The sequence below is a fragment of the Branchiostoma belcheri genome, unplaced genomic scaffold, assembly GCF_001625305.1.
Source record: "Branchiostoma belcheri isolate BF01 breed outbred unplaced genomic scaffold, Haploidv18h27 scaffold98, whole genome shotgun sequence".
NCBI lineage: Eukaryota > Metazoa > Chordata > Leptocardii > Amphioxiformes > Branchiostomatidae > Branchiostoma > Branchiostoma belcheri.
Window position 1 is genome coordinate 912,602 of NW_017804664.1, and position 27,184 is coordinate 939,785.

Here is a 27,184-nt window from a genome sequence, read left to right on the forward strand (position 1 = left end):
ATGCTTACGTATGGCTGCAATGAACGCGACATGGGTCAGACCCGTGTTTGCTCAGCCGCGCCATCTGGCGGCTTTCCCACGTCCTGCACCGCTCCACCATAATAAATAAACACACTTGTGGAACGGTTTTATATTAATAGGTGAGAAAACTAACTGTTGACACTTTTACCATTGTCAAAGGAACAACTCCTGAGGCTGTATATGGGGTTAGTGAGACTGCCAAGGTTTGGAGTGAGACTGAGAGGCTGTAAATGGGGGTAGTGAGACTCCCAAGGTTTGGAGTGAGACTGAGAGGCTGTAAATGGGGGTAGAGAGACTCCAGAGTTTTGGAGTGTGACTGAGAGGCTGTAAATGGGGGTAGTGAGACTCCTGAGTTTTGGAGTGTGACTGAGAGGCTGTATATAGGGGTAGTAAGACTCCCAAGTTTCTGAGTGAGAGTCTGTGCTCTAGGCATAACACTACATTAACTGTACAGAGAAAACAGACACAGTCCTTGTACAGGTCCCACCCCATGGGTGGTTCTATATTTCCTGTTGGGACATTGTCACAAAAGGCATCAACAGTCGGCTGGAAACTAGAACTGGCGTAACTACGGAAACCGGTTAACCCTCGCTGTGTCATCACCATGGCAACTGAACATGTCTGCCTTCCTTTCTCAAGGTCACCTTTTCCTTTTTCAAGGTCACACTTCATCTTCTTCTTGTTTACTCTTCAGAGCATCTTCTGGTAACTCACCAATCTCCATTTCACTCACCACTACTGTCTCATGTACTGACCAGTCCCTGGCAGTATCAGTGGTCCATCCCCTAGCAGTAATGAACAGTCCCTTGGTTGTACCGTGTAGCTGTTTGCAATAAAATACAAGCGAACATTGAAGGCAAGAAAGAACACGGGAACAAACACAGTAACAAAGACTCATGTCCGGCTACATGACAATAAAATACTCAAGACATTTTTACTAACATCTTACACCACAGCTCCTGTAGGGCTTGCTTCTTAAGACACTGAGGAAGAACTAAAGATGTGACTTAACTGGTCAGGTGAGAACCAGGTGTGATCAGGTGGATCGCACCTTTTCGTCTCTTCACTGACTTACAACAAAATCAATTTCGTTTCAATTCTCCGTCAACTTGGATAAAACCTAACATCACAAAACTGAACACAGGAAAATCTGCAGTGTCGGCTGTTTTTGTGGTTTGACTCTAGATTACACCGTGTGCCGCAGCTCAGTTTGGGGATGGTGAAAACAATACATCACCATGGTTACCATTTGTTGCCATAGCAACTCAGGCTTCTGCAGTGACATTTCTTGGTTGATTTCTATGAACAAAACCATAGTCCTAACAACATGCTGACCAACCTTTTGGGTTTTCCAATTTTGCATTTTTTTCTTGAATTTGGGCTTTTAGTTATTTTTGTGGAAGCACTGACATTTATGTTGAATTTACACTGAATGGTTACCATCTGTAACTCATTAAAATGGGCATTCTTACAGGATTGTCAACAGAACTTTTTTTCTCTTAATGCTACACTTTTTTCAAGACTTCCAAATTTCCATATTTCTCTGCTATCTACATGTTATCAACATATATTCTACATAAAAATCTTGTAAACAAGTCCTAGGCCTGCCTATCTAGACAAATTTTCTAATCTATCTTGCTATCTACCTGTCTTTTAAAAGTTTTACTCTTTTTCTCCACCAAAACCTTTTTTTAAAGAATTTAAAATGTTTCTGAACCAAGTAATACCACTGCAGAGGCCTGGAAGTTCCTATAGCAGTTTTTTTTTTATACAGAACACTGAAGGCAGCGTAGAATACAGCATGTACGTTTTTCCGTGCATTTTTCCTGTTTGTTTTGTCTGTTTCAACATATTTTTACTCTAAACAAACACCGAGAATCGTGGCCACATCCCAACGTTGTGAAGTGACTCGCTTATCCTCCTGCCCACCCCGATAAGGCAAAAAACATTTTCATCATTTTTTTTTTCACGTGACGAAAACAGAAGTACGCGTAACGGACTTCACGTAAGGCATAGCACCAACAAGACATCGCAAAATAAACTGTGTGAAGATTCCTTCAGGGCTTAAGCCTGAAGACTTCTTCAAGATAAAACTATGTGAAGATTTCTTCAAGACCTCGGCCTCAAGATTTCTTCAAGATTGACTATGTGAAGATTTCTTCAAGACCTCAGCCTCAAGATTTCTTCAAGATTGACTATGTGAAGATTTCTTCAAGACCTCGGCCTCAAGATTTCTTCAAGATTGACTATGTGAAGATTTCTTCAAGACCTCGGCCTCAAGATTTCTTCAAGATTAACTATGTGAAGATTTCTTTTTTCAAGACCTCAGCCTGAAGATTCCTTCAAGATAAAAACTATGTGAAGTGAAGACTCCTCCAAGACTGCGTTTCTCAGTCTCTTGACTGCTCTCTACACTCAATCTATAGTCTCTATACAAAACAAAGTCTCTCAGTCTCAGCATGAAAGTTCGTCCGTGTTGGTATACTTCATTATGACCAAAAGGGCTAAACTTTCTACCCAACACTAAGTAAATTGGGACTTACCCAAATTTTCGACTGATAAACAAGGCTGACGGAGTGGTAAGTCAAAATTTGGGTGGTAAGTCCCAATTTACTTAGTGTTGGATAGAAAGTTTACTCCTCTTGGTCACAAGTCTCTCTCTCCTCTCTCTCAAGAACACAAATATCGCGAGTGTTCACTCTTTCTCTCTCCCAAGAATGCGATTCTTGCGAGTGTTTCGCGCGAATCCCGCGATCGTTCTTTCTGCGCTAGTCCTTGTCTCCTGCAGGTTTGGTGTTGTTGGGTAAGTGTTCCGTGACACAGTCAGAGAAGTGTTCCATGGCCATGTCGTCCCGGATGAAGAAGGCGCGGTGTCCGAATGTCTCCGCGATCTTCAGGTTCTCTGTGTCGTCGTCCATCAGGAGGACCTCACCTGGCTGGATCACCTGAGGAAAGGGGAAGTGAAAAAGTGATGGTGTCTGTGGAGAATCTTAATTAAATTAACAACTACGAAAGGTAACAATTGCAAAGCAAATGCATAATTTTTTCCTTCACATGGCCCAGCCTGACAAACTACTGCTCTGATCATTCTTACTGAAACACATTCATTGTACATGTACATTTGTATATGGTGAACAGGCCCTCTAACTCTGTCCTGCCACTTGCAACATAATGTAATCCAACACCAGGGTGTCTGCTACAGCACCAGTTACCATGGTCACAGATGTCTGGTCCAGGTCATTGACCTTAAGTTTATCATCCTCGTACGTATGCATTTAGCCCAATGGGCATGAACATGCAATAAAGATTGTATTTGCTTAGAAAAGAAGACAAGGCAGAAAAAGTTGTCTGGTCCATGTCATTGACCTTATTTATACCTTAAAGATAAACGCATACCTGGTGTCGTTTTGACGTGACCTCGCGCATGGCGGATGCGATGTGCTGCTGCTTGCCGAGGATCGGTACACCCTGGATCCTCCCCCAGTCCTTCGTGTTCCCTCGGATAATGATTGCACTCGTGTCACTGGTACACACATAGAAGACAAACAATCGTTATGCACACATGCTCGTGTCTCTGGAACAGGCAGGGAAGATACAAACCATTGTTACAGACTGGATACAAACCATATTGATTGATATCAAGGATTGCTTGCAGGCTTTTAGTTAGTGGGTGTCCTGAGTGTCTTTTGGATGCCCTGTACTAAAAATACTAGGAACAAGAAACTGGACCCCCCTACTATTTGATAGGACGTATATTTTTAGCATGACGTACCTGTGTGGGATGGCTATTTTTAGCATGACCTACCTGTGTGGGATGGCTATTTTTAGCATGACGTACCTGTGTGGGATGGCTATTTTTAGCGTGACGTACCTGTGTGGGATGGCTATTTTTAGCGTGACGTACCTGTGTGGGATGGCTATTTTTAGCGTGTCCTTGATGAGCGCAGACTGTGAGCTGAAGGTCACGACACACAGGTGCAGGGTGGAGTCGAGACACGCCGCGATGAAGTACTTAAAGCACGGCCGGACGTGCTTCGCCAGCTTGCTGGGGCTGTCCTCCCAGCATCCCTTGGTGTGCACTGTGATGATCGTACGGTCCCAGTCCAGGGCCACAAGTCGGACCCCCGCGGTCCGAAGCTTCTGTACAATACTGGGAACGGGAAGATGAGAGAATCAGCATCATCATAACATGATCAACATTACAACATCAGCAGTATAAGCTATAACGATCATCATCAACATCATCATTCAGTCCCAGTCCAGTGCCACAAGTCGGACCCCCGCTGTACGCAGTTTCTGTACAATACTGGGGACAGAAAGGACATAATAGAATCAGCATCAGCATAACCATCATCATTATCATCATAAACATAAGTATCGTCATCACTATCATCATGACCATCATCATCAACATCCAGTCCCAGTCCAGTGCTACAAGTCGGACCCCTGCGGTCCAAAGTTTCTGTACAATACTGGGGACGGGACAGAGACAGAATCAGCATCAGCATAACTATCATTGTCACCAATACTGTCAACATCATTATCATCATCATCATCATGGTTCGGTCCCAGTCCAGTCCCACAAGTCGAACACCCCCCCCCCCGCTATATGCAGCTTCTATACAATACTGGAGACAGCAAGGCTAGGTGAGAGAATCAGTGTCATCATCAACATAACATCATCATAACCATCATCATCATCACCATCATTCAGCCATGAGTCGAACCCCTGCAGTCCGAGGTAAGATACTGGGCATAGGAAGGACATAGAATCAACATCAGCATATAACATAACCAACATCATCATCATATCATCATCATTTGGTCCCAGTCCAGTGCCACAAGTCAAACCCTTGTGCTCCTTTAAGAACTGTACTACGATACTGGGGACGGGAAGGACCCACGTGCTCCACAACTTCTGTACAATACTCAGGGCACAAGAAGGACATAGAATCATCATCATCATCTTAAGATCATAGCTATCATCACGATCATCATCATCGTTTGGTCCCAGTGAGTCCAAACCCCCGTACTCCAAAACTTCTGTACAATACTGGGCACTGGACACAAAATAAGCATCGGCATCAACATAACATCTTCATCATAATTATTACCAACATAACATCATCATCACTATCATCATCATCTTTATCATCAGCATCACTTCCGACCTCAATATCACTATCATCATCATAATAACAATCATCATTATACTGTAGTTGTTACCACTATTCATATCATTATTTGACATACTTAACTTCTACCAAGCCTTTCCTTATGTTCATGGTTATGGATAATAGAATTCAGCAAAAATAGGGTGAAGAAGTGACCACGAGAGAAAGCCTGCATAAGGGTGGCCCAGATTTGCTCAAACCCTAGTCACTATGTCCAACCCACCTAACCCCCTCCCCTCCACTTTTAAGTTTATTACACTTGCAATATGCATTTGTCGAAGTCAGGTGTGGATTCATATAGTTTATCATACTTTGTTTCATAGCATAAAGAGTTACACATACAGATGGCACTTGGGGGAAATTATGGACTGAAATTCGAGGTCGCTAGGAGATATTCGGACCGTTTTTTAGTTCAGGGAGGAGCCATACATTCTGCGGTTGGGATTCCTACGCGGTTCGAACGCCAAGTACGCCCGGAAAACCAGAAGAATCTTTGCTCCTGACCGCAAAACCTCCGGAGGTGTGGCACGGCGACCTTACAGTTGCACCGAGAGTTGTTGGTTCGAATCGGCGTGCACAAAACACCTACCTTCGCGCCATTTCCTTCTGGGCCTTACTGGAACTCCCCCCGCTCATCTTGCAGCCGTAGTTCTGACAGAAAAGCGGGAAATTACGGCGAAATCTGGTAAAAAAGCGACGAAAACCGAGCAGAGTTCCACCTCATGACAGGCAGTAAATAGTTTCGCCGCGGCGAAACTATTTACTGCCTGTCATTTCGTCTTCGCGGCTCCCGTTAACAATAAAACATGACCAGTTAATCAACCAAATTCACATTAATTATTTGTCGAAATACATTTTGCTTTGGATTTTACTGTTTTGCAACTGAATTCTTCCTGGCGAATTGAACTTGGGTGTTAGCTATTTTCAGGCACTGTTGTACAACGGACACCCACAAGAAGTTTCCATTACCTTTGACCTTTAGTCTTCCTGATTACCATCATCAAAACACATCGTATCATTGTGAATGTGACGTCACGCGTGGCGTAGAAATGACTTTGACCTTCGCAAAGGTGAACTAAACTAAAGCATTACAAGGTAGGGGTTGTGGTATAGGAACACTATTATTTTCAGTCACAGTTTTTCATATCTGTCTCTCTCTATATATATAATATATAACGTTAACGCCCGTTAGTACTTTGCTTGGTCATACATAACTCATGTTTTTACAACACCAACATCATCTTGTCATATTATTCTATCTTGCCAAGGAGGTTGATCTTGCAGAGGTAAAACTACCTAACGAACCAACACCCCCATTTACCTAATGGTAATTCATCCTGACGTCACAATCCACAATGGAGGTCGTCGATCCCGGAAGTTACGCCCCCTCCCCCCGAACAAAGTTCGAACGACTCGAAGCGACGCACATATGGCACGAAAATGTTGCGTCTCGGTTGCGTCATGCATTGAGCTTCTTTTCGTGAACACGCGGGGCGACTTGTCTGTCATCTGTTTCTTCAAACCGCCAAGAACTGACGGACTCACTGATCGAACGTTACGTACCGACTTGGGAGAGTTTTAGAAGTTTGTGTACGTACGTACCTAGGTAGGCGTTGCCGCCGCCATGGCCCAGAGCAAGCCCCACACCCCAGGCACGGCCCGGGGCGCCAAACTGGCAGCTCTGCTGGTGGACGAGGGGACTGCGCTTGTCAGGAACAAATTTGAGGAGGAAGTAAAGAAGATGAACCCCCCAAGTCTTCGAAAGCAGCTGGGACAACACAAGAGTTACTTTTGTAGGTTGGAATACTTAAACCCTGGTCAGAGAAAAACACTGTATCCAGCCCACGGTAACAGTCCAAATACTACAGAGGGGTTTGACATATCACTCTTGAAGCTCTTGTGGAAAGAACTTGTTTTGCATGAACTCGGCAGAAATGCAGTCGAACTCAGACGAATTCAGACGTACTCAGACAAACTAAACAGACTCCGGCGGTTCAGAAACGAGAATTACGGGCACATTTCGAGCACGGACTTGTCTGAAGCAGAATTTGACAGGCTGTGGAAGGAACTGACTGGTATCCTGGTTGCTCTCGGGGGAGACAGGGACAGGATTTCAGAAAGACTCAACTCCTGCATCGACCCAGAGCAGGAGAAAAAACATTTCGATCTGCTAGAGAAACTGTACAAGGAAGACATGGAGGTCAAAGACCTTCTCCTGGCTCAGGCACAGAGTATGAAGAAAGAAATTTTGAATCAGGGAAAGAGTCTGCTGAAAGGACAAGAAACACTCTTGGCCCAAGGAGAGAGCCAGAAAAAAGAACAAGAAGAAGTTTTGGATCAGGGAAAGGGTCTGCTAAAGGGACAAGAAACACTCTTGAATCAAGGAGAGAGCCAGAAAAAAGGACAAGGAGAAGTTATGAAGGGACAAGAAGCAATCATGGCCCAAGGAGAGAGCCAGAAGAAAGAAATTTTGGATCAAGGCGAAAGCCTAAGGAAAGGACAAGAGGAGATAAAGAGTCTGTTGGAGGAAGTCCGCGATGCCCAGAGCCCAGGAGCAAATTTCGGACAACACGAGGATTCAAGCTCCAGCACAGGTGAGATTTGTCACAATAAATGTTATCTGTACATTCGACCGGCAACACAAATTTGGAGTCTTTTAACTTAATTCAGACCGTCTAGTAGCATTGGTACTCATCATGCTTTTCTGGTAGGGATTTAGCAGATTGAAGAGATCTGATGGAAAACTGACGTACTCCCTGAGTCTCCAAGCAGAGGTTGGTGGGGAAGATCGTTACCTTTCTATTCGTGTCCCGTTTTGATCCTGTCGCTACCCCCACCAACGTTGGTAGCGACACGACAGAAAAAAAGGGACATATATAGAAAGGTAACGATCTTCCCCACCAATTTGCAACCTCTGCTTGGAGAGTAGGAAAACCGCACGGAGTTATAGTAGTAAAACTGGTAGGTAACTTCACAATATTCCCCCAAGTTGCCATCCCATATAAAATAGGATAAACATGAACAAGAGATATGTTACAAATTGTCTGCTGTATGCTTAATGTTTTGAAAATCTGCACACCACTCCATACAGGATTGTCTGACGTGGCTGATGACGTCATCACCTGTCTGCAAGACCTGTACCGTACCGAGTATGCGCATGTGCGGCCTCTGCCCTGGTGCGAAGACCTCAACCTGCATCTTGGAGAAATATACACTAACCTGCAGCTCCAGCGCAGGGACGGTAAGGGGCAGTTCAATGACACAGGCAATATCGTAAGCTTAGGTGATATTTACAATCCAGGTGAAGACAGTGAAGTTAAGGTTAAATCAGAAGACAGAAAGATACGAGTTGAAGGGGACCCCGGTATTGGGAAGTCGTGCTCTTGTCAGAAACTTGCTTATGATTGGTCCTGTGGGAAACTGGATAGGTTTAAGGTTGTGTTCTTCCTAGAAATGCGACACTTAGCTGGGAAGGTAAAAGATGAAATATTTGAGCAGCTCCTACCAAAGGATACAAAATCAACCCCAGACCAGCTCTGGTCCTACATCCAACAGAACCAGGATGATGTTCTCTTCATCCTAGACGGTCTAGATGAGCTCAGTCAGGCAGCAAGGCAAGTCACAGATGTAGTGGACTTGATTCAGGGTAAAATCCTCCGGAACTGCCATGTCCTGGTGACCTCCAGGCCTTTACAATGTGTCAAAGACCTGGAAAAATGTCACCAGTTCTACAAAATAGTAGGTTATAGTAAAGAAAATTCAGAGGAGTTCATACGCAAATACTTTTGCGAGTCCCCAGAGTCTGCCTCAAAACTGGTGAAACAGCTTCAACCCGAACAGTTTCTACGTGAAAGCTATCTGTCACAAATTGTAGTAAACCCCCTCAACAACTTGCTCATTTGTGTTGTCTGGGAAGATAACAATGACCAGCTTCCCTCTAGCAAAGCTGAATTGTATGAAATGATTGTACTCTCAGTTACTAAGCGATTCTGTACAAAGAAAGACCTTCCAGTGGAAGATGACAAACTTCCTCCTGACATAGAAGCAGCCTTGCGAGGTCTGGGGAAACTGTCCTGGGTGGGGCTAGAGCAGGAGCAGCTTCAGTTTAACATAGCTCAGATTACAAAGAAATATGACAAGAACGCCGATAACATGTTGAACATGGGCCTCCTGACTAGAGATTACTCTTTCTCCAGAATCAAACGCACCTGCCTCTGCGCCTTCCTGCACAAAACGTTTCAGGAGTACATGGCTGCCTGGTATATCAGTGGCCTGTTCACGGATGGAAGTAGTAGAGAAGAGGGGTTGAAATGTCTTCGTGGATTGTTTGGTTTGAGAAATGCTAGCGATATTGACAGGGAACTGATTTTAAATAGTCGCCTTAAATACAGGGAGGTTCAGGACTGGTTACTTTTGATCCTGGGTGAGAATGCAGCCCCGCTGTTTGACATGTTTGCAGAGGAACTAACCAAAGCTCAAACTGATGAGGACAGGGACGCTTTGTCGTTTGTGTGCATCATATGGATTGGGAAATCCTGTGCAGGTGATAAAATGGCAGAGGTTGTAGCACCTTGCCTGTCTCAACACGCAACTAACAATCTGGGTGATTTTAGTGAGCGCTATGATGTGGGTGAGTTCTTTGAGCGCTATGATCACCATATAAATTGGATTGTTGGATTGACACACGTACTGACCTGCCAAAAGAAACTCACTGCAAGTAACAATCCAAGTTTGACTCAGCATCTAACAGTGGACCTCAGTCATATGGGTGTAGGATCTTCGGAAGAAGAGAAATTTGACGTGTTTGAGGAAACATTATCAGATTATGACGCATTGCGCTCTGTGGCATTAGTTGATGCTGCTGGTGGTAGTAGGGCTGCTATCCACACTTTCTCCCCACTGCGCACATTCATACCTCGGTGTGGAACAGGAAGTGTGTCCATCCATATCGACCCTCACTGTTCGTTATATCTCAAACTCTTAAGCTCGCTTGAACAGCTTTCCGTGGCACCAAGGGTGGAACATATCACAATTACCTGCGGTGTCACGGGAGACCCCCTCGACGATACACGTGATGCAGATTTCTCAGAATATGACGAGTTGTTGGCCCAAATGATTGTAAGGCAGAATTGTCTCCGCTCGTTAAGGCTGGAGATAGGCGAATGGTATCGTTATAATCATGACGTCAGGGGGTTCGGTAGCCTAACAGCTACCCTGCAGCGCATCTCCCAACATACAACACTTCAGGAGGTTGAGTTCGAGCTTCCAGTGAACGATGTGTTGACAGTATGCGTAGACGCAAATACCAATACAAGGTTTGAGGTGGTTGGAATTGTTAACAACATGGAGGTGGTAAAGTACAGAAGATATGAGAGATTTGATGTGGGGCCAATGGTTCACGAACTCACAGAATGTATCAAGAAAAACAAGCTGCTGAAGACGCTAAGGCTCAGATGGAAAACCCGGGATATCCGAATGAGAACACATAAAGTTTACCATGGAGTCTGTAACAGTCGGTCCCTCTCCAGACTGTGTTCTGCGATCCAGAGAAACCGAACTCTGGAGACGCTGGAGATTGAGGGGATGTTGACGTTGTACAAGTCTGACTCTCAGTCAGGAAGACAGGCTAGGATAATTGCCAAGTTATTGAGCAATAAACCCAGCAACTATAAGGTGCTCAACATAACTGTGTTTGCCCACAGGCCCGTGAATGACTTTGTGACGTTTCCGGCAGCTTGGGTTAGGTACCGCAGCGATAGAACAGCTGCGGAGCCCCGTGGGCCATCCACATAGCAGTAGAGAACACAAACGTCACTCACTTCTCACAGCTAAAGTGCCCTTAACAAAGGTTTCACCATGGTTATGTGTGCCTTTGATATGTACAGGTAAGAAGAATCCGTCCTCTGCTCAAATAAATAGAAACGAAATAATATCATCTACCAGTTGTCACAAGTTTCGATGTAATAGCATGTCAGAGTTCCAAGCAAATCAGGCTAGATATATTCATCCCAAATGTATCTACATTCCTATCAAGATTTCTAAACATCTGCTATGAGGTCAATATATGCACTAAAACAGAAAGGTTTATTTCTGACAAGAGCACGACAGTTCCCACCTTTGTTTGAACTTAATTAAACAAACCTTTCTTCAGTTAGATGCCATATAAAGTATCTTATTTAGATGTACTTGCGTCCACAATGTATTAGACTAAAATTCATTGAGCATGCATGTTAACACATCCATGCATTTGTTTTTCACCGATGTGTGTTAAGCTTATTTTTAGTGCGGCACCAACCCATGCCTGTATACTAGTAAGTAAGTAAATGAAATCAAAATGGCACCAAGAACAGTGTGTATCTGCCGAGGTTCATTTGGGAGCGTTACAAAAGTTGTACTTACATTTACAACTAAAGATGGCTTATTTCTATTTTACTTAATAACACAATAGTTGCATTCCCTGGTACAGTTATAAGCTTGTTTATGGCTTGTTTACAAGTTTGTTTAAAGTCGTGTTTGTAGATTGACTTGTACATATTGTCCTTTCTGTTGACCAGAAGGGAGGATATTTGTGATATTTGTAAATGAAGGATCGCCAAAGGTATCAGACACATTGTATATATTTGTAATGCTTATCGTAATTGGAAGACTATACTATGTGTGTAAGTCTGTAAAAGAACGCTTAGATATTTACATGATGTTCACGAAGCAAATGAAACCACTGCAATGCGCTATATTAAACAGATGTTAAATATACATATTGATGTCAGTCTGTTGATTTGTTTTGAGATAATACCATGAACTAGGACAATAGCGTGATAATCTGAGTAGATTTTGTGAAGATCAGACGCAAAAATACGGATAAAATGTAAAAAAAAAAAAGGTGGGCCCCCAAAATAACCTGTAGTTACTTAGACATTGTGTCACACTATGTTTGACAGTCATTACAAAACTCACTGATTTTCAACTGACTCATATCATAATACATTTGGCGTACGTGGTAGCCTACTAATTCCCCCTTCCAGCCTTATGCCCCCCTCCAGCGTAATGCCCCCTCTCGACCTACTTGCCCCAGGGCTCCCTTAATGCACACCTGCAAGATCCCCCCACACCTGTAAGCCCCACCCCCCACAACACATAAACACACATGCATGTAAGGTGACCCGAGCTGGCCTTTTGTTCTCATGAGCACGGGGTAAGAACTGCCAAAGACAAGTCAAAAGCAAAACGTGTCTGGAGAAAAGCAAAAATCATTGGTGGAGTCATCATCAAGCAACCACATGCTTCTCCCTTCCTGCACGGTGTTTCCCCAAACTCGTACACAATAGTGGCCTGTTGGCTGCACGGAAACATGCCAGGAACGGATACCATATTTCGTCAATGATGGTGAGACATCCAGGTATTATCAGATTCACTGACGAAAAGTTGTGAATTGCTACTTGAAACGTCCGACAGATTCAAAATCTAACCGGATATACCTTTCCTTCAACAAACGACATGACGATAGCTCAAAATCGTACTGCTTTTATGTATGGCTAAAGCTAAAAGCAGTCATTAGTTCCCATGAATAGATTAACCTTCAGTCTGCTAAGGTAGCTGTTTGGCACCACATTTGTACTGGATATGGGGTTAGGCAGCAGGGCGAAGTTTACCGAACCCTGAAGGGCCTGTATGTTGCGCGGCCTGGAGTCACTCTTAGCCCGTAACCTCGGTAAGGGTCGTTGGCCGGTTTCATCAGCTTAAATAGGGGTTTATAAACGTCTTTTTCTTACATTGACATTGTTCAAGAGCATGCAGTATAAAACACAAGCCTGTATGAAATTAGTAAATACTTGTCATGTATGTTAGTTTATTCTTGTATTGTGGCAACTGCATTTCGATGAGAGAAAAAAGATTAAATACTAGTCACCCCGGCCCCGACTGTCGAATGGTTCATGCTCAGGTGTGCAAAACCATGGCAAAGGTAAACAATGAGAATGACGTATTGGGGCCGCCATCTTGGCAAACAAACTTTTATTCCCCTGACGACTTGTGGCTCTTTTCTATTCAACATTGTCCGTATGAAGCTTCATAGGAGGCTCTGCCCATGGGATTCGCTTGCTGTGCTTCATCTGGAAAGAAATTACGCGTAAATTGAATGGCAGGTGTGTAATATGACGTTTTGGTGAACATTTGAATGGCGTGTGTACGAACCTGAAAGAATACTACAGCCTAGTATAGTATTAAGAAGAGAGAAATGTAGCAGACTGCACCTAGTACCTGATCACTATTGGGACATTTACACCGCTACCATGGCCCTGAGCAAGCCCACAAACACGGACCCGGTCTACACCCCAGGTACGGCCCGGGGTGCCAAACTGGCAGCTCTGCTGATCGACGAGGGGACTGCGCTACTCAGGAGAATATTTGAGGACGATGTAAAGAAAATGAACCCTCCAAGTCTTCGTGTGCAGCTGAAGAAGCACAATAGGTACCTTTGTGGATTGCGACGCTTGACTGCTGGTCAGAGAGAAACATTGTATCCAGCCAGCGGCAATGTACCAGATACAGCGCAGGGGTTTGACATATCACTCTTAGAACTCCTCCTGGAAGAAATTGTGTGCTATGAACTCGGTAGAAACGCACCGTATTCAGGCGAACGGGACAGACTCCGGCGGTTCAGAAACGACAATTACGGGCACATTTCAAGCACGGACTTGTCTGAAGCAGACTTTGACAAGCTCTGGAATGAACTGACTGTTATACTGGTTGCTCTCGGAGGAGGAGACAGAGACAGAATTGCAAAAAGGCGCAGGCGCAGCATCGACCCAGAACTGGAAAGGAAGTACTTCGACCTGCTAGAGCGACTGCACAAGGAAGACCTCATTCTGGCTCAGTTAGGGAGTCTAAGGAAAGGGCAAGAAAAAGTTTTGGATCAGGGAAAGAGTCTGCTGAAGGGGCAAGAAACACTCTTGAATCAAGGAGAGAGCCAGAAAAAGGTACAAGAAGAAGTTTTGGATCAAGGAAGCAGGCTGCTGAAGGGGCAAGAAACACTCTTGGTCCAAGGTGAGAGCCAGAAAAAAGGACAAGAAGAAGTTTTGGATCAGATGAAAGGACAAGAAGCAATCTTGGCCCAAGGAGAGAGTCAGAGAAAAGAAATTTTGGATCAAGGCGAAAGCCTAAGGAAAGGACAAGAGGAGATAAAGAGTCTGTTGGAGGAAGTCCGCGATGCCCAGAGCCCGGGAACAAACTCCGGACAACGTGAAGATTCAAGCTCCAGCACAGGTAAGATTTATCACAAGAAATGTTATCTACTTACATTTGACAGGCAACACAAAATAAATATGTTGTGTTTAACCCTTGTTTCTTTGGGTATATGTGTCGTGTCTTTCTAGTGATGTTTGGGAAGACTACTAGTATTAATAAGCTGAGAATTTATAAAAGTTTTGGACGTTAGATATCTAAAAGATCCTAACATCATATGTCATGTTGGAAAAGTACACTATGTCACTGTACAGTTCAGCCACTGCCTACAGGCTGTTGTTAATCTGTCGTTCACTCCGTGTTCCCCTCCCATTATATAGCAGACTAATCTTACATTTTCTGTAAAACGTCTTCATTTGTTCACTAATGTATTTTCCCAGCCAAAGTGCAGGGGTTGACATGATATATTTGCAACTAATAACAAAACATATAATACTGCAAAGGTGACATGTATACTTATTTATTACTGCATACATTGAAATGCTATTGTCAGATATGCAACTTCTAACAGTATATGAAATACATATTCCCTTTTGTAGCTTTAGAGCCAGTCTGTGATAACCAGAGCCTGGGGGCGATCACAAAACCATCTGCACAATCAAGCTGCCAAACAGACCAAGGTGCAGGTGAGTTGTGCTACTTACAGGGGGCAGGGATTCTCTCATCTACATGGGGGGTTAGGGTAAGGGTTATGTTCCCTTTAAAAAATGTACATATGCACTTAAATTATGCAGTTATAATATTTATATGGATCTCTATTTCATGGAATATGTTACAGTAGGAAATCTCAGTACATTTTATTGTACATACATAAGCTTGAGGACTGGCTGTTCTAAGAATGACAGGTACTGACAAATATGAAATTGTCAAAAAGCAGTTACTCAAGCAACTGGATATGATTTTGGAAACGGTCAGACGTTTCAGCTAGTATCCAATAGCTGTCGTCACTGACTGGCATGTTGGAACAGTCGCTGACGAAAGCTAGTGGATACTAGCTGAAATGTCTGACCGCTGTAATGTATGAAGTAAAATACAACATAATTCACTTTGATTTGATCCATCTTTTGCACATTATACTACTAGTAGATGGATCAAATCAAAGTGAATTATGTTGTATTTTACTTTATACATTACTTTATAACCTGTGTATATTCCAGGGTTATCTGAGGTGCCTGATGACGTCATCACCTGTCTGCAGGACTTCTACGCTTCCGAGTATGCGCATGTGCGGCCTCTGCCCTGGTGCGAAGACCTCAACTTGCACCTTGAAGAAATCTACACCGACCTGCAGCTCCAGCGTAGGGACGGTAGGGGGCGCTTCCGGGACACAGACACTATTGTAAGCTTAGGTGATATTTACAATACAGGTGAAGACAGTGAAGATAAGGTTAAATCAGAAGGCAGAAAGATACGAGTTGAAGGGGACCCTGGTATTGGGAAGTCGTGCTCTTGTCAGAAGCTTGCTTATGATTGGTCCTGTGGGAAACTAGACCGGTTTAAGGTTGTATTCTTTCTGGAAATGCGACACTTAGCTGGGAAGGTAAAGGATGAAATATTTGAACAGCTCCTACCAAAGGATACCAAAACGACCCCGGACCAGCTCTGGTCCTACATCCAACAGAACCAGGATGATGTTCTCTTCATCCTAGACGGTCTAGATGAGCTCAGTCAGGCAGCTAGGCAAGTCACAGATGTGCTGGACCTGATTCAGGGTAAAATCCTCCGGAACTGTCATGTCCTGGTGACCTCCAGGCCGTACCACTGTGTCAAAGACCTGGCGAAATGTCACCAGTTCTACAAAATACTAGGCTATCGTTTGTACGATTCAAGGAAGTTTGTGTACAAATACTTTAGCAAATTCCCAGAGTCAGCCTCAAAACTAGTGGAACAGCTTCACAGTAACAGAAATCTGTCAGAAATAGTAGTGAACCCCCTCAACAACGTACTTGTATGTGTTGTGTGGGAAGATAACAATGGCCAGCTGCCCTCTAGCAAAGCTGAACTCTATGAAATGATTGTAATCTCAGTTGCTAAGCGATTCTGTACGAAGAAAGACCTTTCAGTGGAAGGTGATGAGCTTCCTCCTGACATAAAAGCAGCCTTGCGAGGTCTGGGGAAACTGTCCTGGGAGGGGCTAGAGCAGGAGCAGCTCCAGTTTAACACAGCTGAGATCACAAAGAAATATGGCACAAATGCCGATAACATGTTGAGCATGGGCCTCCTGACTAGAGATTACTCTTTCTCCAGAATCAAACGCACCTGCTTCTGCGCCTTCCTGCACAAAACGTTTCAGGAGTACATGGCCGCCCGCTATATCAGTGGCCTGTTCAGTAGTAGTAGTAGCAGAGAAGAGGGGATGAAATGTCTTCGTAGTTTGTTTGGTTTGACAACTACCACTGGTGTCAACAGTAAACTGATCTTAGCTAGTCACCGTAAATACAGGGAGGTTCAGCAATGGTTGGTTTTGATCCTAGGTGAGAATGCAAACCCGTTGTTTGACATGTTTGCAGAGGAACTAAGCAAAACTCAAACTGATCAGGACAGGGACGCTTTGTCGTTTGTGTGTATCACGTGGCTTGGGAAAACCTGTGCAGGTGTTAGAATGGCAGAGATTGTGGCACCTTGTCTGCCTCAACACGCAACTAACAACCTGGGTGATTTTAGTGAGCGCTATGATCGTCATATGGATTGGTTTGTAGGTTTGACACACGTACTGACCTGCCAAAAGAAACTAACTGTAAGTATTAATCCAAGTTTGACTCAGCATCTGACAGTCAACCTCCGTCATATCAGTGCAAGATCTTTGATTGAAGAGGAATTTGACGTGTTAGAAGAAACATTATCAGATTACGACGCATTGCGTTCTGTGACATTACTAGATCCTGGTGGTGGCGTTAGGGCTGCTGTCCACACTTTCTCCCCACTGCGCACATTCATACCTCGGTGTGGAACAGGAAGTGTGTCCATCCGTATCGACCCTCACGGTTCGTTATATCTCAAACTGTTAAGCTCGCTTGAACAGCTTTCCGCGGCACCAAGGGTGGAGCATATCAGAATTACCGGTGGTGTCACGGGAGACACCTTTGACGATGCACCTGATGCAGACTTCTCAGAATATGACGAGTTGTTGGCCCAAATAATTGTAAGGCAGAATTGCCTCCGGTCCTTAAGGCTAGGGATAGGAGGATGGTATCGCCAGGATACTGATGTTAGGGGGTTCGGTAACCTAACAGAGACCCTTCAGAGCATCTCCCAACATGCAACACTTGAGGAGGTTGAGTTCGAGCTTCCAGGGAACGATGTGTTGACATTAGGTGCAAATACAAAGTTCGAGGCGGCTGGTATGGTTGACAATGTGGAGATGGTAAAATACAAATGTCATGAGACATTTGATGTGGAGCCAATGGTCCAAAAACTCACAGAATGTATCAAGAAAAACAAGAAGCTGAAGACACTAAGGCTTAAATGGAAACTCTGGGATATTCGAAATATAACACATAAAGTTTACCATGGAGTCTGCAGCAGTCAGTCCCTCTCCAACCTGTGTTCTGCGATCCGGAGAAACCGAACTCTGGAGACGCTGGAGATTGAGGGCATGTTGTCTGACTCTCAGTCAGGACGACAGGCAAGGATAATTGCCAGGTTTTTGGGTAATAAACCCAGAAACTATAAGGTGCTCAATATAACTATCTATGCCCGCACGCCCGGGAATGACTTTGTGACGTTTCCGGCAGCTTGGGTTAGGTACCGCAGCGATAGAACAGCTGCGGAGCCCCGTGGGCCATCCACATAGCAGTAGAGAACACAAACGTCACTCACTTCTCACAGCTAAAGTGCCCTTAACAAAGGTTTCACCATGGTTATGTGTGCCTTTGATATGTACAGGTAAGAGGAATCCGTCCTCTGCTCAAATAAATAGAAACGAAATAATTTCATCTACCAGTTGTCACAAGTTTCGATGTAATAGCATGTCAGAGTTCCAAGCAAACCAGGCAAAGATATATTCATCCCAAATGTATCTACTTTCCTATCAAGGTTTCTAAACATCTGCTATGAGGTCAATGTATGCACTAAAACAGAAAGGTTTGTTTCTGACAAGAGCACGACAGTTTCCACTTTTGTTTGAACCTAATATCACAAACCTTTTCTTCAGTTAGATGCCATATACAGTATGTTATTTAGATGTCCCTGCCTCCGCAATATATTAGACAAATATGTATATTAGACATGCATGTTAACACATTGTTTTACACCGATGTGAGTTAAGATTAGTGCAACGACCCATGTCTGTATAATAGTACGTGATGCTCACTGAAATCAAAATGGCACCAGGTCCAAGAACATTCCTGTCTGCAGACAATGAAGAAAATACGCAAACGTGTGTATCTACCGAGGTTCATTTGGGAGCGTTACAAAAGTTGTACTTACATTTACAACTAAAGATGGCTTATTTCTATTTTACTTAATAACACAATATATGCATTCCCTGGTACAGTTATACGCTTGTTTATGGCTTGTTTACAAGTTTGTTTATAGTCGTGTTTGTAGATTGACTTGTACATATTGTCCTTCTGTTGACCAGAAGGGAGGATATTTGTGATATTTGTAAATGAAGGATCGCCAAAGGTATCAGACACATTGTATATAGTTGTAATGCTTATCGTAATTGGAAGACTATACTATGTGTGTAAGTCTGTAAAAGAACGCTTAGATATTTACATGATGTTCACGAAGCAAATGAAACCACTGCAATGCGCTATATTAAACAGATGTTAAATATACATATTGATGTCAGTCTGTTGATTTGTTTTGAGATAATACCATGAACTAGGACAATAGCGTGATAATCTGAGTAGATTTTGTGAAGATCAGACGCAAAAATACGGATAAAATGTAAAAAAAAAATAAGGTGGGCCCCCAAAATAACCTATAGTTACTTAGACATTGTGTCACAGTATGTTTGACAGTCATTACAAAACTCACTGATTTTCAACTGACTCATATCATAAATACATTTGGCGTACGTGGTAGCCTACTAATTCCCCCTGGCCCTCCAGCCTTATGCCCCCCTCCAGCGTAATGCCCCCTCTCGACCTACTTGCCCCAGGGCTCCCTTAATGCACACCTGCAAGATCCCCCCCACACCTGTAACGCCCCCCCCCCACCAACACATAAACACACATGCATGTAAGGTGACCCGAGCTGGCCTTTTGTTCTCATGAGCACGGGGTAAGAACTGCCAAAGACAAGTCAAAAGCAAAACGTGTCTGGAGAAAAGCAAAAATCATTGGTGGAGTCATCATCAAGCAACCCCCTGCCTCTCCCTTCCTGCACGGTGTTTCCCCAAACTCGCACACAATAGTGGCCTGTTGGCTGCACGGAAACATGCCAGGAACGGATACCACAATTCGTCGATGATGGTGAGACATCCAGGTATTATCAGATTCACTGACGAAAAGTTGTGAATTGCTACTTGAAACGTCTGATAGATTCAAAATCTAACCGGATATACCTTTCCTTCAACAAACGATATGACGACAGCTCAAAATCGTACTGCTTTTATGTATGGCAAAAACTAAAAGCAGTCGTTAGTTCCCATGAATAGATTAACCTTCAGTCTGCTAAGGTAGCTGTTTGGCACCACATTTGTACTGGATATGGGGTTAGGCAGCAGGGCGAAGTTTACCGAACACTGAAGGGCCTATATGTTGCGCGGCCTGGAGTCACTCTTAGCCCGTGACCTCGGTCAGGGTCGTTGGCCGGTTTCATCAGCTTAAATGGGGGTTTATAAATATTTTTTCTTACATTTTTCAAGAGCATGCAGTATAAAACACAAGCGTATGAAATTAGGAAATACTTGTCATGTATGTTTGTTTATTCTTGTATTATGGCAACTGCATTTCGATGAGAGAAAAAAGATTAAATACAAGTCACCCCGGCCCCGACTGTCGAATGGTTTATTCTCAGGTGTGCAGAAGTAAAACTACCTTACCTTACAACACCCCCATTTACCTAATCATCTTGACGTCAAAATCCACAATGGAGGTCGTCGATCCCGGAAGTTACCCCCTCCCCGAACAAGTTCGAACGACTCGAAGGCCAATGACCGGTATTGGTATTAAACATGTAAGAAAGAGGGTGTCAAAAGTCAAAAAGTGCGGCTTCTACTACTAGGCTTCTACGCCTGCGCCAATGCATTACCGGACTTATCCTACTGGGGCCGCCATCTTGACAAACGGACTTTCATATCGCTGAGGACTTGTGACTTTCCTGTCCAACATTGCCCATGAAAAGCTTAATAGGAGGCTTCATCCGTGTGGTTGGCTTGCTGTGCATCTTCTGGACAAAATTATGCGATAATTATGCGATTAATTTGGATGTTAGGTGGGAATTCTAAGATCAGTTTGTAGGCCTAACCAACATTTGAATGACGTGTACGAAAGTGAAAATGATACTACTTAAGAAGGGAGGGTAATTTAGCAGGTTGCACCTGACCACGTTCCGGCCATTCTCGCTGCTACCATGACCCTGTAACCCTGCTAGATCAGCTCAGCTGTACAGGAAGATATGGAGGTCACGTACTTTCTGAGAAATCTCGAGCAGGGACAAGAAAGTCTGAAGGAGGGGCAAGACCGTCTGAAGAGAGGGCAAGACAGTCTGGAGGAGGGGCAAGACCGTCTGAAGAGAGGGCAAGACAGTCTGGAGGAGGGGCAAGACCGTCTGGAGAGGGGACAAAACAGACTAGAGAGAGAACAGGAAAGGCTGAAGGAAGGACAAGACAGTCTGAAGGAAGGGCATGACAGTCTGAAGGAAGGGCAAGACAGTCTGAAGGAGGGGCAAGGAAGTCTGAAGGAGGGGCAAGGCAGTCTGAAGAGAGGGCAAGACAGTCTGGAGGAAGGACAACGCTGTCTGGAGAGAGAACAGGAAAGTCTGAAGAGAGGGCAAGACAGTCTGGAGAGGGGACAAAACAGTCTGAAGTGGGGACAAGACAGTCTGAAGGAAGAACTAAAGGAAGGACAACGCCGTCTGGAGAGAGAACAGGAAAGTCTGAAGAGAGGACAAGTCAGTCTGGAGGAAGGGCAAGACCGTCTGAAGAGAGGGCAAGACAGTCTGAAGGAAGGGCAAGACAGTCTGAAGGAAGGACAAGACATTCTGACGAGAGGGCAGGACAGTCTGGAGAGGGGACAAAACAGTCTGGAGAGGGGACAAAACAGTCTGGAGAGAGAACAGGAAAGTCTGAAGGAAGGGCAAGACAGTCTGAAGGAAGGACAAGACAGTCTGAAGGAAGGGCAAGACAGTCTGAAGGAAGGACAAGACATTCTGACGAGAGGGCAAGACAGTCTGGTGAGGGGACAAAACAGTCTGGAGAGAGAACAGGAAAGTCTGAAGGAAGGGCAAGACAGTCTGAAGGAAGGGCAAGACCGTCTGAAGAGAGGGCAAGACGGTCTGAAGGAAGGACAACGCTGTCTGGAGAGAGAACAGGAAAGTCTGAAGAGAGGACAAGTCAGTCTGGAGGAAGGACAAGGCATTCTGAAGAGAGGGCAAGACAGTCTGAAGAGGGGACAAAACAGTCTGAAGTGGGGACAAAACAGTCTAGAGAGAGAACAGGAAAGTCTGAAGGAAGGGCAAGACAGTCTGAAGGAAGGACAAGACAGTCTGAAGGAGGGACAAGGCAGTCTGAATTTAGGGCAAGACAGTCTGGAGGAAGGGCATGACTGTTTGAAGGAAGGACAAGGCATTCTGAAGAAGGGACAAGGCAGTCTGATGGAAGGACAAGACATTCTGAAGAAGGGGCAAGACAGTCTGAAGAAGGAGCAAGGCAGCCTGAAGAAAGGGCAAGACAGTCTGAAGGAAAGACAAGGCAGTCTGAAGGAAGGACAAGACAGCCTGAAGGAAGGGCAAGACAACCTGAAGGAAGGACAAGACATTCTGAAGAAAGGGCAAGCCAGTCTGAAGGAGGGGCAAGACAGCCTGAAGGAAGGGCAAGACAGTCTGAAGGAAGGGCAAGACAGCCTGAAGAAGGTGCAAGGCAGCCTGAAGGAAGGGCAAGACAGTCTGAGAGAAGGGCAAGACAGTCTGAAGGAAGGACAACACAGTCTGAGAGAAGGGCAAGACAGCCTGAAGGAAGGGCAAGGCATTCTGAAGGAAGGGCAAGCCAGTCTGAAGGAGGGGCAAGACAGCCTGAAGAAGGTGCAAGGCAGTCTTAAGGAAGGGCAAGACAATCTGAAGGAAGGACAAGACAGTCTGAAGGAAGAACTGACGGAAGGGCAAAGCCGTCTGGAGGAAGGACAACACAGTCTGAAGGAAGGACAGTAACGAGTTGAAAACTTTGTTTTTGGAATACTTCCGTGGTACCCAGAGGCAGAGCTCGGGGGCGAAAACGAAACCATGTGTGGAATCAAGCTGGCAGACAGACCATGACACAGCCACGGGTAAGTCATGCTTCTCACAGGTCGTTTCATCTGGAAGGGCAGCAGGCATTCTAATGTTCCTTTTGTTACTCAATGAAGGAGGTATCCCTCCCGCAGGAGTATTGTGGTCAGTCGGCTTTCGTCGTCCCTAAAACGGGTTCCCTTTGTTTAATCGGTATGTAATTTTATATGTTGTCTGCAGACATGCGCGTGACGATGCACATATTTTTTACCGTAGCTGTTTTCGTGGTCAATGTAATATTTCAGAAGCACCCCTACATGTACATTTAAAAGGCATTTGGGACTGGCCGCAAAAATTACACCCTGTTTTGAATAACGGGGGGGGGGGACGTGTTTGTTTGTATGACATGGCCATGCAATCATTAGAAAACGTTGCAATGGATGTCAATGCATATCGTTAGATAATATGGACTGTTTCAGTATTGTACACATTATAACTGGCCATCAAACCAATCATAGCTAAGATAGTTACAAATACAAAATAGTGTACTAGTAGTTTTTTTTTCAAAGTGGAACATACAGAAGTCATAGTCAAATGTTTGCCCGTGACATTTCTTCCCAGCCATTGTGTGTATGAAAGTGAAAGTGAAAGTTGTATAATGTGTACTGTATTCAATTTGATATAAAAGAACCTATGCTTATTTCAGGGTCGCCTGATGACATCATCGCTAATCTGAAGGACCTGTACCGTACCGAGTATGCGCAGGTGCGGCCTCTGCCCAGGTGCGAAGACCTCAACCTGCAACCTGGAGAAATCTACACCGACCTGCAGCTCCAGCCTAGGGACGGTAGGGGGCGCTTTCAAGGTACAGATATCATTACCTTAACTGCTATTTACAGTAGCGTACGAAAGATACGAGTAGAGGGGGATCCTGGTATTGGGAAGTCGTGCTCTTGCCAGAAGCTTGCTTATGATTGGTCCTGTGGGAAACTGGACAGGTTTAAGGTTGTGTTCTTCCTAGAAATGCGACACTTAGCTGGGAAGGTAAAGGATGAAATATTTGAGCAGCTCCTACCAAAGGATACAAACACGACCCCGGACCAGCTCTGGTCCTACATCCAACAGATCCAAGATGATGTTCTCTTCATCCTAGACGGTCTAGATGAGCTCAGTCAGGCAGCTAGGCAAGTCACAGATGTGATGGACTTGATTCAGGGTAAAATCCTCCGGAACTGTCATGTCCTGGTGACCTCCAGGCCGTACCACTGTGTGAAAGACCTGGAGAAATGTCACCAGTTCTACAGCATAGTAGGCTATAGTGAGGAAAACTCAGAGGATTTCATACGCAAATACTTTTGCAAATCCCCAGAGTCTGCCTTACAACTAGTAAAACAGATCCACAGTAACAGAAAATCTGTCAGAACTAGTAGTGAATCCCCTCAACAACTTGCTCATATGTGTTGTCTGGGGAAGATAACAATGAACAACTACCCTCTAACAAAGCCGAACTGTATGACATGATTGTACGTTCAGTCGCTAAACGATTCTGTGCAAAGAAAGCCCTTCCAACGGAAGGTGACAAACTTCCTCCTGACATAGAAGCAGCCTTGCGAGGTCTGGGAAAACTGTCCTGGGAGGGGCTAGAGCAGGAGCAGCTCCAGTTTAACATAGCTGAGATCACAGAGAAATATGGCACAAACGCCGATAACATGTTGACCTTGGGCCTCCTGACTAGAGATTACTCTTTCTCCAGAATCAAACGCACCTGCTTCTGTGCCTTCCTGCACAAAACGTTTCAGGAGTACATTGCCTCCCACTATATCAGTGGCCTGTTCACAGGTGGTAGTAGAGAAGAGGGGATGAATTGTCTTCGTAGGTTGTTTGGTTTGACAACTACTGGTGTCGACAGGGAACTGATTTTATGTAGTCGCCGCAAATACATGGAGGTCCAAGACTGGTTACTTTTGATCCTAGGCGAGAATGCAAACCCACTGTTTGACATGTTTGCAGAGGAACTTAACAAAGTTGAAAATAGATGAGGACAGGGATGTTTTGTCGTTTGTATGTCTCACGTGGCTTGGGAGAACGGAATGTGCAGGTGTTAAAATGGCAGAGATTGTGGCACCTTGTCTGTCTCAGCACGCAACTAACAACCTGGGTGATTTTAGTAAGGACTATGGTCGCCATATGGATTGGTTTGTAGGTTTGACACACGTACTGACCTGTCAAAAGAAACAAACTGTAAGTGACAATCTAAGATTGACCCAGCATCTGACATTCAATTGCAGTTATATCAATGACGATGCAGGGTCTTCAGATCGGGAGAAACTTGACGTCTTGGTAGACACATTATCAGATTACTGCGCATTGCATTCTGTTACATTCCATGAGACTGATGTTCCTGGTGTTAGACTTAGAGCTGTTGACCACTCTTTCTCCCCACTGCGCGCATTCGTACCTCGGTGTGGAACAGGAAGTGTATTCATTCATATCAACCCTTTTCTTAATCCTCCAAATACATTATATCTGTCACTGTTAAGCTCACTTCAACAGCTTTCCATGGCATCAAGGATAGAACATATCAGAATCACGGTAGGAAGACTTGTCATGGGAGCTCGAGGCAACTTTGGGGATACGCCTGATGCAGATTTCTCAGAATATGACAGGCTGTTGGCCCAAATGATTGTAAGGCAGAATTGTCTCCGCTCGTTAAGGCTGGAGATAGGCGAGTGGTATCGTTATGATCCTGAAGTCAGGGGGTTCGGTAATCTAACAGAGACCCTACAGAGCATTTCCCAACATGCAACACTTGAGGAGGTTGAGTTCGAGCTTCCAGGGAACGATGTGTCTATGACAAAGAATGTTGGATTTGCAGTCAAAGAAATTCCTGAAACATTTGAGGTTGAACCGATGGTTCAGGAACTCACAGAATGTATCAAGAAAAACAAGGTGCTAAAGGCACTAACACTTAGGTGGAAGCAATGGGATCCTGAAAATATGACAAATATCACAAAAAAAGTCTACCACGGGACGTGTAGTAGCGAGTCCCTCTCCAGCCTGTGTTCTGCAATCCAGGAAAACCAAACTCTGGAGACGCTGGTAGTTGAGGGAATGATCTGTAATGGGTTATGTAAGGAGTTCGAGATGTTCTTGGAGTCATTGGGTTATCAGGAGATTATTGACGAGCTGATGCGTAACAAACCCAGCAACTATAAGGATATCAGAATCATAATGTTTGACTGTGTATCTCAGGTTGCAATTGATTCCTCTGTCGACATTAATTTTTGCTAAATTGGACGGATGTTGTCTGAGTCAGACGAAAAGTTATTTTACCTCTGGCTTGGCCAAGAAAGTTATGTTTTTGGTAGCGTTTGTTTCTGTCCTTGTAGTTTAGTATGATGATCCTAGGAATTTATGGATGTATTGTCATGAAATAGAAATCAGAACCTCATTTGCATAATAGATAAGAAAATCCGGATCCTACAATGGCTATTGTTAAAGAATAGAATTGCAAACGTTTGGGCAACGTGCTATTTGGTTAGAGCGGATCATAAGGACCTTATTTTGCATCATCAATGAGAAACAATTATAATATGTCAGTCATAAAGGTTAAACTTCATTTGGTGAAGGTAGTGAGGAGATTGTGGAACGTGTTTACAGCTGACAAGAGCACGACAATACCCATCTTTCACAAAACTTTCTGCAGATGTCTGCAGTCATATTAGCTATATAGCTTATTTACTTGTCCCTGCCTCTACACTGTAATAGACTAAAACCATATTATATACTAATATAGGTTTCAATATGTTTTACACCGATGAATACCCCATACCCTTATAAGTGTAAAATAACTACACTCAAATAAAAAATGCACAACATTTCGGTACTATGTAGATTTTACAATACATGTACATAATGAGACCATGTAGTGCGGCACTGACTCAGTTTTACATACAAATAGACATATCCAAGACTTCTTTCCACTTTACTTGATAATGCAAAACAATATGTATTTAGCCTTTAGCCTATTCAACCTTTGTTTGTGCTGACAAGCAACAAGCATTTGTTTAAAGTAAAACAAAACAGATGTCAGTCTGTGATATGTTTCCCAACAAGGACGTATCAAGTGTGCGTCATTATTAACTATAAGTAGTTCAGAATTGTGCCAAGTATATCTGAACAACTGTAGACTAATGTTTTATTGTGATATACATAAGAAATTGTGAATTCATAAGATGCATAACTCTATATAACTCCAACAGTTGTGTATGCTAGCAGCAGAACATTAAACAATGAATATAACACATGTTGTTGTCCATATGTTTTATTTCTTATAATGAATGCCCCATAAAAAGAGAGAGAAAGAGAGAGAGAGG

At 44.0% G+C, this 27,184-nt stretch overlaps 3 protein-coding genes and 1 pseudogene across 3 annotated transcripts; 3 read left to right on the forward strand and 1 right to left on the reverse strand.

Moving 5' to 3' along the window:
• Window positions 1-2,282: 2,282 nt before the first annotated feature.
• LOC109462009 lies at window positions 2,283-5,922 on the reverse strand. Its single transcript, XM_019758496.1, has 4 exons — window positions 5,785-5,922; window positions 3,926-4,171; window positions 3,418-3,544; window positions 2,283-2,966 (listed from the first exon to the last, which is right to left on the reverse strand). Exons 1-4 carry the CDS (start codon window positions 5,829-5,831, stop codon window positions 2,790-2,792), a joined length of 597 nt encoding a protein of 198 aa, XP_019614055.1. The 5' UTR covers window positions 5,832-5,922; the 3' UTR covers window positions 2,283-2,789.
• Window positions 5,923-6,565: 643 nt separating this feature from the next.
• On the forward strand, window positions 6,566-11,065 carry LOC109461987. Its single transcript, XM_019758468.1, has 2 exons — window positions 6,566-7,789; window positions 8,287-11,065. Exons 1-2 carry the CDS (start codon window positions 6,820-6,822, stop codon window positions 10,986-10,988), a joined length of 3,672 nt encoding a protein of 1,223 aa, XP_019614027.1. The 5' UTR covers window positions 6,566-6,819; the 3' UTR covers window positions 10,989-11,065.
• Window positions 11,066-13,190: 2,125 nt separating this feature from the next.
• On the forward strand, window positions 13,191-19,141 carry LOC109461988. The gene is made up of 3 exons (XM_019758469.1): window positions 13,191-14,456; window positions 15,593-17,029; window positions 17,360-19,141. Exons 1-3 carry the CDS (start codon window positions 13,484-13,486, stop codon window positions 18,226-18,228), a joined length of 3,279 nt encoding a protein of 1,092 aa, XP_019614028.1. The 5' UTR covers window positions 13,191-13,483; the 3' UTR covers window positions 18,229-19,141.
• Window positions 19,142-21,002: 1,861 nt separating this feature from the next.
• LOC109461970 lies at window positions 21,003-26,440 on the forward strand (annotated as a pseudogene).
• The last annotated feature ends 744 nt before the right edge of the window (window positions 26,441-27,184 follow it).